Source organism: Phaenicophaeus curvirostris, chromosome 4 (genome assembly GCF_032191515.1).
Source record: "Phaenicophaeus curvirostris isolate KB17595 chromosome 4, BPBGC_Pcur_1.0, whole genome shotgun sequence".
Classification (NCBI taxonomy): Eukaryota; Metazoa; Chordata; class Aves; order Cuculiformes; family Cuculidae; genus Phaenicophaeus; species Phaenicophaeus curvirostris.
The window spans coordinates 41019870-41034211 of record NC_091395.1 but is presented as its reverse complement, the minus strand read 5'-3'; the positions used below and the strand labels follow the sequence as shown (position 1 = coordinate 41034211).

Here is a 14342-nt window from a genome sequence, read left to right as displayed (position 1 = left end):
ATATCAACACTATCTTCTCATGGATTCATGTGCAGTTGGTATTTATTTTGTGTTTTCATGCTGGCTTCCTTCTGTACTTAGTTTTAAACACTCCTGGGTAGAGCTAGGCTTCTCCAGGTGCGAGTTGGTTTTATTGTTTTTTTTTAAAACAGAATACAATAAAAAGTCTCTAAGTTATCCATACCATTTCTAAAGCAGAATGAGGAGGCAGGCAAAAGGATGACTGTGCCAAGGGAGTAAAAGTAAGATCACTAGTGGTATTAAATCAGGAAACACCAGCTTCATAAAACATGAGATGTTGCAGGGTGATGTTTAACTACAACAGTCTTTACAAGCAAAGAGTCATTTAATGTGGTGAAGGGGAGTGGTATACTTGAATGATGATCACGGAAGAATGTCCTAGCACCTGCATTTCTCAGTGCATGAGTAATGTTGCTCAGGGGAATGAATAGTACTTTAAATGTGTAATGCATGTGCTGTCTTAACAGATGAGGATTTTATAGACACTACAGAAACAATGAATAAATGACATAGCCTGGATGCATGAAGTTAGGAAAGACTTGTTAAAAGTTGTCACCTCTGGTAATCAAGAAATTGCAAGCAGGGAAGATCAAATAATACACAAATATTGTGTCTGTGGTGTACCTACACAGGATCAGTCATCCTTTAAAAAGAGACCAACTGCTGTTAGGATTTTTTTGCTTTCTATGGTACCACTACGTTGACTGCAAAACATTAGCAGGTAAAGAATGTTAAACTGTTAAATTGTTTATTGTCTTTCATTTCTAAAGTGAAAAAGCATCACTGCTGAAGTCTAAATCTTTAGATTCAAGAAAACTGACTGGGATTTGAGTGGCTAATGAGAAAGTGTCAGTTAATGGCACAAAACTTTCACATAAAGGGGAAAGGAATCTGATAAACTAATTTTGTTTTAAAAATTAGAGTCTGCTCTATGGCATTCATTCAGAAGCTATTATCAGTTGTCTTTTGATGTCTATATGTGTGAAAACATTTCTTTGTACACCTAAAAACAATGTAGAAATTTATACATAATACCACCTCTGCAGTATTTGGCACAAAAATATTTTTTGTACCTGTCTATTTTCTATATAAGGCTTCCTTTCAACGGTTACATCTGTTTCCAAACTACATTAGGAAAGTACAGATATCACTTTCTAGAAGTTAGAACTAAAACTTGAAATATGAGAAGGTGTGTCCTACAAATAGTTGAAGATTCCTGTAGTGGGGAGAACCTTAATTAGTAACAGATTTGATAGGAGACAAAAATAAGATTATGAAAGAGTTGAAACTCTTCAAAAGGGTCTTGTAATGGAGGGAAACAAAAGTAATTAGCACCTAAAATCAATCTTTTTTCGTTGAGTTCTTATGGTAATAAATCAACATTATATTTCATTCCACAGGTGCCATGTGGTAAACAAGACCTGTCCAAAAAATCATATCTGGAATAATCAAATTTGCAGATGTTTGGCACAGCATGATTTTGATTTCTCCTCTCATGCTGAAGATTCTGGTAAGTACTTTTGCCTAAATGATTAAATGTAGTTCCATGTTTTAATTACATAAAGGAGAAAGTAAAAACATGAAAAGTAAATAGTCGAATCTTTATTAATATTATCATGGAATATTGACTGTCTTTTGATATATGTTTCTTCTTAAAACACCTTAAAAGGTATGAATTTGATACCATTTCTTCACTTAAACATATAGAATGAGTAGAGACAAAATTCTAATAACTGTGCAACTTTCCTGTATTTCTAGACACTTCTGAAGGATTCCATATTTGTGGACCAAACAAAGAGCTGGATGAAGAAACCTGTCAATGTGTCTGCAAAGGGGGCATGCAGCCCTCAAGCTGTGGACCTTACAAAGAATTAGACAGATCATCATGTCAGTGCACGTGCAAAAACAAACTTCTTCCTGCTTCCTGTGGGCCAAACAAGGAATTTGATGAAGATAAGTGCCAGTGTGTATGTAAAAAGACATGTCCTAAACACCAGCCTCTAAATCCTGCAAAATGCATTTGTGAATGTATAGAATCTCCCAACAAATGCTTCTTGAAAGGAAAAAGGTTCCATCACCAGACATGCAGGTAAAAACTCAAGTCTTTAGCCCTTTTATTGTGTTTAAGGTACAGATTGTTGTGTAGCATTATTAGCTACCTTGTTGGATTGCTTTGTAGCTTTCCGTAAATAGCAAAACTCTTCAATTTGGTTTTATTTTTTATTACTTTTATCATCGCTAAGAAGAAACTACTAGGCAGAATAAGTATTTTAAATCATGTTTAGTTTCTTGTATTCTTACTATTACTTCATGTGATTTATCTTTTGATGAAAATGAGCTGTAAGTTCAAGCTCTCTATTTTTTATGCTACTTAAAAAGCCACTCCGCTTTTCCCAAGAACTGAATATTACAATTGAAATACTCCAAATATTCCCAGTTAGCTTGCAGGGGGTAGTTCTGGAGATACCATCACTCATTTTCAGTTCCTAAATGTTTGCATATCCTATGTTTTGATCAACTGAAGATTTTTTTTAGAAGTCTTAGGGCTGTGGGTGATTTCTGTGAAAAGTAAACATATAGAACTATGATACAGACCACCCACATTCATAATTTAAAATGGTATTTGGTTTGGAAGAAAACTGTGCAATTGCTTTATATATATCAGGAACTTTTCCTTCCACTACTGCTACATCCATAGTGGTTAGCAGTCTGTATATAAAAATGTGAATGACTAGGTTCTGAGAAACAAACAATATTATTTCTGCCTTGTATATTTTGTGGGGAAAATGTTTGTGTAAAGTAAGTTTGTTAAAACAGAAACAGTTCCCTTTGGGTGAGAACAATAATTTATTTATTAATATATGGGAATTATTTATATTATATTTATAACAAACAGCAAGTCCAGAAGCATTCAGATACTTGAAATGGAAAATAGAAAATTAGGACATTTAAATATTTTTTGTAATTCATTTCTGCTCAAAAGTAAAACTTAAATAGTTTTTAATATAACATGTAATTAATTGGTGTAAATATATTGCCAGAAGCACATACATTAGTTAATTTTGAATAAAGAAAACATGTCTAGTATTAGGAATGAGACTTCTGTTGAACTCTTTAAATGGGGGAAAATATTAATAATTGCCTTTATCTGTTCTCCTACATTTGGCCTTTTGAGCGGAATATAGAGTTGTTAGAAACATAAGAAACAATGTTTTCTTTATTGTTCAGCATGTACTTCAATTTTACATTTGCAGGAGTAAAGAACGTAACCTGATTACATGAGCTTGAGCACATTACAAAGCCTTAGTGCTACTCTGATGTGTAGTTTCAGCGGCACTACACATATAAACCATATTTTTGAAAAGAGCATTCACAGCCTGAAAAATCAGGCATTAAAAAAACTAAGAAGTGTCTTAATAAATAGCTGCTGCTGCTATTGATTTAAAGACTTAGTATTGGAAGGAAGGAATTGAGCACAGCTTCTCCTTGTGGTGTTGTGGTTGAATACAATGAAGAGTTTAAATCTCTCACTTCCAAGGATAATGTGGTACAGCTTTTAGCTGTTTCTCTTTTCTAAGCAGTTCTTCTGTGCGTGGAGAAAGAGTTGTATATGGCATTACTCCATAGTTCTATAAACAGTAGTCCTGCAGATGAGAGCAATGTCAAGGAAAACAGAGGATGCAATCTCTCTTCCTTCTTAAGAAAGAAATTAGAATAGGTTTCATTTTGACTATGCACCATAAGCTTTCTCTAAAAGAAATAAAAACCCTGCAACATCCTGATTGCCTTTGAAAGAAAGATCTCTTGCGGTTCTGAGACCACGTAAATGGAGGTACCACTCAATAACTTTGTGCAAGATGCCTGAGATCTAGACAGGAGCAAAATCCTGTTAGCCGTGTCCTAAACAGCTCCCCATGCAGAGGAGTAGTCCTTGCAGGTTCTGCTTTTGAAGCACCATCATCTTTATGCACTGTACCTAAAATGCCTCTGCCTCTGTTATACCCTTCTCCAGAGGAATGGAATACAAAGTAGTTTGCAAAGCACAGGCTAGGGGTGCAGGGAAATAAAAACAAAATTTAAAAAATGTATATCATAAAGAATACTGGCTTTTAAAGGTGATCATGCTGTAACTGCCAGTGAGAGTAGGTTTCCTACTTCATTTTTATCTATGAATTGGTTAGACTGCCCAAAACAATGAACGTGGACATTTGGTAGCAAAAAATCATACTTACTGACCATAAAGAGAAAGTTTCCACTGATTCACACAGTACTATACATATTGACTGAACATCTGTCTTAACTACAGTGTCCTCAAATTGTCCTCATCAAAACAGACGTCTGTCACATGTAAGCACTCCATAAACAGCTTTCAGCCTAAATCTTTTCAAAGACTTGATCTATTGTTCAACAGAGTTTCCTAAGGAAACCCCATTTATGTAGTTACAATGGCTCTGCTACTATTCACCCTGTGCTATCACCTCAAAAACTTATTTTGTTCAGATTTGGCAGGGCCAGATAACTAGGCACCTCAGCTGCAAAGGATTTTGGAGGAGGACAGGAGCTTTCTCGCTCTGTTCAGATGTTCCAAATAAGGATAAAATTGCAGTAACCCGACCTTGACTGCTGCTAGACACGAACTCACATGGGAGAGATGTTTTACAGGCACTCTCAAGTGTAGGTTAAGTTGAATCTTACGGTTCATTGGAAGGCATAAATTACATGTGTGCTTTTCATTTTGTGCAGCATGTTATAGGCGGGTGGAAGAGTTTGGCTTTGTCTTTTTTTTTTTCCCCTTATCTTTCTCTTACTTCATTCTACAGTCATTCAGTTCACTAAATAGTCTAACTTTCACGGCAGAGATAGGCAAAAAGGCAAGTGAGTTCAGTGTTTCATCCACAGCGTCTCCATGGAGTACCTTTTCCCTGGAACAAAGCTCATGCTGGTTGCTTATTTGCTCAGAGTATTAGACACTCTGGAAAAGGTGTAAGGCAGTAAGCTTCACTTGCTTGCTTTCTCAAGTGACACTGTGATTTTTTTGCCTTTTACTACTGTTTCCAAATTTCATTGGGCAAAAGGTCAGTAGACTTTGAGAAATTTCCATGAGCACTTACACTGATCTCAAATTCCTGTGGTAAGTGGCACGAAATTACAGAGACCACACTGGTGAGATAATCTATGAATAATAACATTGAAAGCACTAAGCAAGATGTAACTAGTTAATGAATGTCATGTTTGTGGTCTTCCTCATTCCTTATTGTTTTCCTCATAGCCAGGTTCATTGATTGAGCTAGCTGGCTTGAATTAATTGAACTGTAATCCAGACCTCATATCACAAATTATTATGAAGTAGAAACCTGGCATCCAAAACAAGCACACAACAAATTACCTTATCTGCAACAGTAATAAGAGTAGCCACACGTCTGAAACAAGAATTGCCTAGGGAAGAGGATAGTGGCATTGCCTTAATATAGCCTACTGTAGTGCCTTTGAACTGAAGAAACTATGAATTATAGTAATAGATCATAATATCAGTGTTTTACAAACAGGCAGACATTTAAATACAAGTTTCAAGTAGAACTGTGTTGAAATTCAAAACATATACTTCTGTCTTTTGACTCATTGCCAGTGTCTGAAAAAAGCCCCAGACTTGTACTTTGTTTCCATTATACACCAGAAAGTGTTTAGCATTGTTATTGTAAGGTTATTTTAGGTCAAGTTCTTGTTTTAATAAAAAATAAAATAGGAAAAGGAAGAGTTCAGGGACAACCAGAGATATTATCTTTGTATAACTTCTATTTTTTGGTCAAGGAATCTGTGAAGAAAACTTCTGCTGCATTTTAGGTAGATAGGACTTCTTATTTAATGCTCTATTCCTGTTAAACTTTTCTTTTATCAAAGAGGGACTATTTCTGTCCTTTTTTCTTTATGATTTATCATAAACATGCAGGCTCTGAACTATTGCATAGATAGTGTAGATATATCCCCACTGGCCTCACCTTCTTCTGGATTGCCACCTCAAGCTGGCAGCATGCAGTAGGTCAGATCAAGCCAAATTAAGCAGAGAAATATACTACTGTATTTTCAAATTTAAAGAAATACTACCTAAGATAAGATTAGAATGCAACTACAACCAGGCAATATGTTAAAAATATTCATGAGTATTTGTTGCAATAGAATAATTTTGCTTCAATAGCATTCATTATTCTTTCATTGTCTTTTATGAAGAATACTCAAATTCAAAGTAGTTGTGAGAACATAAACAGAAATTAAAAGATACATATTTGTAGGAATTAAATAACCCATTGAGAAATGGCAATCTAAATCTACACAGATTTCTACTGCAGGTTAATATAAATGATGGTGTTATGTTAATGACCGTTTCTTTTCATTTTAGTTGTTACAGACCACCGTGTACAGTCCGAACGAAACGCTGTGATGCTGGATTCTATTTTAGCGAAGAAGTGTGCCGCTGTGTACCCACATATTGGAAAAGACCACTTATGAATTAGTGAAAAGAGCACTACTTGCTATTTTGGTGTACATTTTTCCATTAGAACAAGAGAGCAACAGAAACTTTGCTAATATTTGGAATTAAATGTTCACCAGAAACCCTGTGGGGCTTTCAGAGACAGATGCATTGTGCTTTTCTCAAGATATGGAAAGCAAATGTGGAAAATAACTGGGGTTCATGTTTTATAAAAGAACTCAATAAGGACTTATTTTCTGCCAATGACCAAACAGCCTAGGTTCTACTTCTTGTGATTTTTTTTTTAAAGAGATAATGACTATATAATTTATTTCCACTAAAACCATTGTGCAGCATTTCTGTTTATAGCAGTAACAATTGTTAAAGCTCACTGTGATCAATATTTTTATATCATGCAAAGTATGTTTAAAATAAAATGGAAATTGTATTATATAATGGTGAGAAATTTTAATTGTTTGCCTGCAGAAAGGAACTACAATTCAGCTTCATTACCAGAATTATTACAAGAAGGGGGAAAGTGGTTAAAAGACTTTTATGAAGGGAAGACTACATTTTCTCATACCTGTTTTGTATGTTGTTTGAAGCAGAAAGTGTTATACTTTGTGTTTCATGACCCAATGATATTTCTGTTTCTTGAATTAACCTAGCAAAGCAAACACAATTAATAATGAATGAAAATATTGGAGATTCCATACATTGCCCAAGGATAAGGACTACATTTAGGGGACTGCAGCAACTACTCACATTCCAGTATATTCACCTTTTATTTTATTTCTTGTTAGCATTTCTAAAGAATATAAAAGAATGTCTATTGAAGCTCGTTAGTCTGAAAGTGGAAATGCCAGCCGTGCTCTTTATTTAGTATTACAGGCTATATTGCAAAATTTACAACTAAACACACTTTACTGTTTCATACAGTCATATATTGATCAACAATATATACGTGTGCAAAAATACTTTGAAGGAAAAAAATACAATTTATATTCCAAGGGGAACATGAAAGAACTTCCACCACTCAGGTATTGATTGAAATAATCTCTATGTGAAAAATTGTCAGAACTTCTCTTTATTAAAGAGAACGTGAAATCAAACATCTACAACTCCAAAAAGAGGTAAGATTTTTAACTTGCATGGGAAGAGCAATGTGCATAGAACAATTATTGAAAATTACAATATTACAGAAGTTTGAAGGATTTTTGTAGAAACTTTACTGTATGCAGAAGTGGAAGCCAGTATCTAACAGATAAAATATGCTATTGTGATTTAAAAGGAGGAGGCCACAAGTGAAGACAGAGAAAAACTGCATTCCAATAAGTTATTCTATGTAGGTTATAGTTACAATACTGGACAAATAAAGAACTACTAAATTGAGCAATGCTCTCTTTTCATGTCTAAATTATTCAAAAGGAGTTCATGAAAACAGATCTAATAAAACCATTCTGGCTAAGTAGATATTTGGATTTCTACTGAGCATACTACACTTCAAAATCATCAGGGTAGGGAAGGGAAGCCAGGGACTTTGAAAATGAGAGCGCTGATCAGGAAACTCCAACTTTATTGCAAACATCAGCATTCAGTAAGAATTATGTTCTTGAATACATATTTTAAAATTTCTTAACTTATTAAAATTATTAATTAACAAACTTGGAGACTTCCAGACATAAATCACATAGACCACTAAGTAAAGCTGAGATTTAAAGAAAGCCAAGACATTGCTTCTAAAAGTAACCACCAATCAGGTTAATGTCTCACCAAGTGATGGGTCAAACATTTTCAATGGTATTTGGATGATGAATACAACATGTGATCAGTTGATAGTATTTTATGGTAATAAGACTCTCAAATTCTGCTTTACATGAAAATATCCTTTTTTTTGAATAATGTATTATACACAAGAAGACAATATCTCTATTGTTAGTGTAGGCTACAGATTTCCCATTTTAAATGATGAAGTGTGATTCTGTTTATCTCAGTACTGTCACAAAATCATCTATATTTAAGCAAGCATTTATCTGTGGAGAAATATAAAGTGGTGGCATAACCTGCATAGCAGGTCTTCCTTGTACCTATTATATAAAATAACTGATAGGTTTACACCATTTTCAGTTTTGAAGTGTAATTTGATATTTTCATCTTCATTTCAAGTGTTAACTTTATATTCTTAAACTGTATGAAAGACAGAAAATACAGCTTAAAAGATCTTAAAATATAGGTAAGAATTCTATAAGCAAGTTATTCTGCACTAACTGAATAAAAGGCTTATAATGTTATTTGTATAACTCCCCCCCTCGTACCTTCTACAAAAAATATGGGGGGAGAGGTGGTATGAGATGGGACACAACATAGACTGTAACTGCAGTAAAACACGTTTAAAAGTAAACAGACTCATACTTGCATTTCATCAAGAATTTACAACAGTTTCTGTACTCTTCCAATATCATAATATAAAAAGACAATAAATTATGCAGGGCAACCTCTCTCTACCTGTATTAGCAGAAGGTCATAATATTTACAATATGTGGTGTTAGTCTGCTGAAATATTTGCTTAATTACACAAGATAGTTTAACAAGATAGTAAATCAATTATCTTAGTCCTGTTTGAAAGACCTGCATGAAATCTTGCACGTGAACGGTATCATCTTGAAAGGCTTAGTGTTAGTAATGTCTTCAGATCTCAGTGAGAACTGTAGATGACCTTGAATTTTAACATCTTACTCTCTGTGATTTTCTGGGAAAATAATTAGCTATCATGTCTATGTCATAAGCTAGGAATGGAATAATTTACACAACCAGCAAGCTCATCGACTGATAAGCAAAGGAATAGACTATGTTCTTCTAAATATTACTTAATTAATAAAATATTATTTAATTTTGCATTATTTGGAGATATAAAATGTTGCTCTCAAATGGAAAAGTTTAAAGGCGATCAACTCAGAATTTTCAAAACTTTTCTGGTTTATTCAATATGATATTGTAATAATTTTTAATATTATATGATTTTTACTATATTGAAAGACTGAAAAAAAATTTTGATTACTTATTTTATTAATTCCTTTTGTTCTCTTTCTGGTTTCCTTTCCCGTTTCAGATAAAACTTCTGGGCAAAAACACAGGACAACCTTCTGATTGAGCAATGAAATACTAAGATCAAATGGACCAGGTATTTTTCTAATGTAATAAATATGAATGACTAATAAAATTGGTCATTTTAATGCAAGTTTAAGAGTCCACATTATACTAGAGCTCTTAAAAGCTCTGGATTGATTAAGCCTGTTTTGTAGAATAACATAGCTGGACTCATTTTTATTTTCATGTCCAAATGTAATGGAAGCAGAGCAGTAGCAAACATTAAGATATTACCAATTTTGCAATAACATGGTCTCTAAAATTTCTGTAGTTTATCATTATAATAATGCATGTTTTATCTATGACACTATGAATCAGGAGACCTCAATTCAGCTTGGGACTATATATTGATTACAAAACATAGCACATTCCAGAGAGAGAAAAAAAAAAAAAAAAAGAAACCAAAAAATTGGCAACCGAATGTAAAACAAAAAAAAACCCCAACCAAACTGAAAACAAACACCCAAAACTTAAAACACCAAAGACCAAATTCTTGGTCTTTGTTACCTGTTGGCAAACCAGTATGGAAATCTCAGAAAAACATAATGAAAACATCTTATTGATTCAGATATTTTTCCTGGTTAAGGGTACTGTATCCTTTCCTGACAGACACTGACCTTGCAACTGAGTTTTGACAAATTATCCATTTTCAACATTTATAATCAGTCTTATGTGATCATCAGACTCTTCCCCTTTGACCCCTTTCTCAACTTAAATTACTTAGATTTCTGGACCATATCTCAGTCTCCTTATAAGAATATCTGTATTTCCCTTGCAGCCTTTCTTGCATATCACTGTTAACTCTAAATCTTCATTCCTCTTTTATATCCAACCTCTCACTAAAAATGGCATTGCTTTCCTCTCTAATACCATGAAGACCTCTTTCCTTTCTCTGCTTTAAATGATAAATGATCGTGCCAACATGAAGATTTATCTGGTTTTAGTTGTCTAGTGATACTTTTAACTGTACATATATGAAAGAAAAAATGTTAACAAATCTGAAACTTCACATTCTAAGTGTGCTAATCCCATCTAAAAAGCAAATAATAGAAATTATTTCAGCTGAGAGCCTCCCAAAGAAAATTTGCAAATGAAAATAACAGCTGCAGAAATCACCCGGGCAAATTACACTTGAAACATAAAAGACAATTTATGATCTCGCTCTCACTGTTAAAAATCACAGGCTTTAATTCTGCTGGATACAGTTTCTGCAGACTAATGTTGCACTCATGCCACCCTCACTGATGCCCATTGCAGCATTTTGGAACTAAATTCAGCCTTGTAGTTTTGTTTATGTTGTCTCATTCATGCTGTGTGGAAAAAATCCAGGGCTCAAGGGAAGTGCGATCACAGGATCCTTTCCAGAAGGATGATGCCTGTTTTAAGGACAGATAGTATTTGTAAGCTCAGGTTGCCTTCATATGTTGAATATGTTTTTCACTGGCTTGCACCCTGTCCAGTAATTTGAATGCAGAGAGCTAGTGAGACAGAGAACATTCAAAGCTCAATTTAGTCCGTGAGTTAACATCAAAGTAGATACTGTATTGTTTTCAGTTGCTCCAATCAGTTATTAATAGACCATATGAAAGGCTGAGAGGTTATTCAGCCTGGAGGAGATAAGGCTCCGAGAGGACCTTACAGCGACCTTCCAGTACCTGAAGGGGCTACAGGAAAGCTGAGAAGGAACTGTTCACAAAGGCTTGTAGTGACAGGACTAGTGGCAATGGGCATAAACTGGAGAGGGGCAGATTTAGACTAGACATAAGGAAGAATTTCTTCACTATGAAAGTGGTGAGACACTGGCACTGGTTGCCTGGGGAAGCTGTGGCTGCCCCATCCCTGGAGGTGTTCAAGGCCAGGTTGGATGGGAACTCGGGCAGCCTGATCTGGTGGGAGGTGTCCCTGCCCTTAGCAGTGGGGTTGGTACTGGATGGTCTTTAAGGTCCCTTCCAATCCAAACCATTCTATGATTCTGTGATTTAAGAGATACTTATTTTAAAATACAGCAAATAACTTGCTACTGAAACACTAAAATAACTTGGACTTGTATTACTTTCAGGAAACAATAAAAAGAATCAAAACATATGAGCAGAAACACTGTCTGGAAGCATATGGAATTACACTCAAGTAAAATGAAGGCAAGTTTAAAAAAAGCAAACAGGGAAATATTTTTGTGAGGCTAAATTATTTACATCCATTAGAGGAAGATGCAGTACTAACATTTACTTTCATTTCCAAACTTATAAAGAAATCAAATATACATCTAAGATTAAGCATTTGTCAAAGGTAATTTCCAAAACTAAGAGAGTAAGTTTTCAAAAACTTATTAAGTACATTAATGTCATCTGTGGATATTTATCAATAGTGCAGCAATGAGATGTTTTAATATTGCTGCAATTACATATATATTTAAAAAATTGTTATTTTATTCTTTTGAAGGATTAATAGTAATGGGTTATACTTTAAAGAATTCAAATGTTAGAAATTCATCCATTCATTTAGTACATTATTGTATTATATTTATATTGTATTAAGTTAACAAATATTCATATTTTACAAATCTTTACCATCACAAGTCTTTGGTTATTAAAGATATACCAGTTAATATTTCCTTTGTCATTGTTCATTAAAACATGCAGGAAGTATATCTTATATTCTTTAACTGTAGTTTATTTGGAAAAATACTTCCGAAATAAATATTGTTATTTTAATAACTCTAACAATGAAATGACAAAAAGCCCGTAAATTACCAGTAGGTTAATAAAACCTCGTCTTTCACAAACCAAAGTTCAGGTTCTGTTGTTCACCAGTCAGTGTCTTGCAGAACACTGTGTATGTGGGTTCCTAAACCAAAATTACTCTCTCTGATTCCAGATTGGGCATGTGGCTGCAGCCACTGTTTATGCCAAGATCCTAGCTTCTTCCATGACTTACATATAGGACAGCTTCTTGAATCTGCTTTTAGCTTAGACTGAAGATCATATGTATTAGGGGGCTTCTCAAACACCCAGGAAGGAAATCAGTACTCAGGAAAGCAAAAATAAATAAATGACTAAATAATTCTCTTGGCCTCTGAGGAGAGTATCAAGATAAGGTTAGCTAGAAGCAAGTCAAAGCCAATATATCTGCAGGAGACAGCTTGTTGCTGACATCACCGATTCTTTCTTCTGATTTAAATGGCATTATTCATTTTAATGGTATCACCATAAGACTGATCAGTCTTCAGAGTATCGAGGCCTGATAAATATCATCAAGCACACTGTTCTTTACCGGTTGTTCTAACATCATTGACTGCTGAAGGAGGGAAGAACTACATGTATTTATGAATATGGTATCATTTACCTGAAAACTCTTTACGTTTACTAAATAGATAACTATAGCTGTTGGAACACCATATTTGAGAAGACATAACTTTGGTTAGTGTTTTTAAACAAAATTAAGCAACAAGTATCTACTAGAATTCCTGTTAGCTTTTTCAAGAGTTTGAGCAATACTGCAAAGCTCAAGGCACACCTCGTGGAAGAGGAATGGAAAAATAAGACACAAAATTAAACGTCACACCATTAATGAACTGTTAAGTAAGATTAAGTGCATTCTAAGCGGACTCCTACCAACAGCAAAACTGTTTTCTATAAGGTTCAGGAAGTTTTAAAATAGATGGTTTAGACCGAATTGTGGTCTTTCAACTATATTGTTCCTATTGTAGGAGTTTGTAATGTAGTGAAATTTTACTACATTCTTATCCTATGGGTTCAGTAAGTAGCTTGAATATCGTTTCATCTCTGCACTATGTGCTAAGCTTCCAAATTACTGAGTAGTAGTAGTAGTCTAAGTGACCGTATTAGTATTTTTATTCATATATAGACATCCCTCGTGAGAAATCTTTATTCTAAGAGCATTTCCTTATACAACTTTTCATATTAACAACCTTCCCTGCAACTGACTCTAATCCCATGACTAATAATATTTTGAGTCAATTCCATCATTGTTTCTATCTCCTGTTACACCTGAGAAGGCATTTGATCTCATACAATGTGCAGCAGTCACTATTGTTCTAAAAATTGTTGCTATTGGCTTTTCTGTGTGAACATTTTCTGAAAATTCTGATGGTTGAATTTGTGTTCAAATCGGTCATTCTGAGAAAGCTCACAAAATCCCAAGAGACCTGCAAAGAACAATAAATCCCTACATCAGGAAACAAAAAGGAAGTGCCAACCCAGTGGAAATTTATTTATTACACGTTTGAAGTCTGCTGAAATAACAAAATTATGGACTTAGCAGTCAAACAGGGCACATACAAAGGCAATGGAATTTATTCTTATTTCCAGTGAAGGAATGGTGTTCAAGTATATTTTAAAAATAGATTTTTTTTAAGTCACTCCTACAAAAGTTAAAAGAAAAAGTAAATATGATCATATAAATTACATTAGGCACCGGTGAGAAACTTTCCTTGAACTGTATCCTTGCAGGAAATTGGTTAACTGTAGCCCCTTGGCGCCAAGGAGGTCATGAGCTCTGCGTCAGTGCTAATTCATTTTTCGTGACCACATTGTGTTGGGAAATCCAGATTCCCAGTGCTGAAGGGGGAAACAAGACTTTGAACTCTATGGGATTACGCACATGATATGCCAAACATGAATGAAATTTCATTTCCTTGAACCTATAAGAGTGAATGAACATGGAAAATGTTCTATGTATCAGTAACCAT

General features: G+C 34.3%; 1 protein-coding gene across 1 annotated transcript in view; it reads left to right on the top strand.

Moving 5' to 3' along the window:
- VEGFC (vascular endothelial growth factor C) overlaps positions 1 to 9668 on the top strand; it is an 82672-nt gene extending 73004 nt beyond the window's left edge. Inside the window, 4 exon segments of the mRNA XM_069855855.1 lie at positions 1422 to 1531; positions 1780 to 2110; positions 6416 to 7620; positions 9597 to 9668. Of these exon segments, the coding sequence (XP_069711956.1) occupies positions 1422 to 1531; positions 1780 to 2110; positions 6416 to 6530 (556 nt within the window). The 3' untranslated portion in view covers positions 6531 to 7620; positions 9597 to 9668.
- Positions 9669 to 14342: the final 4674 nt, after the last annotated feature.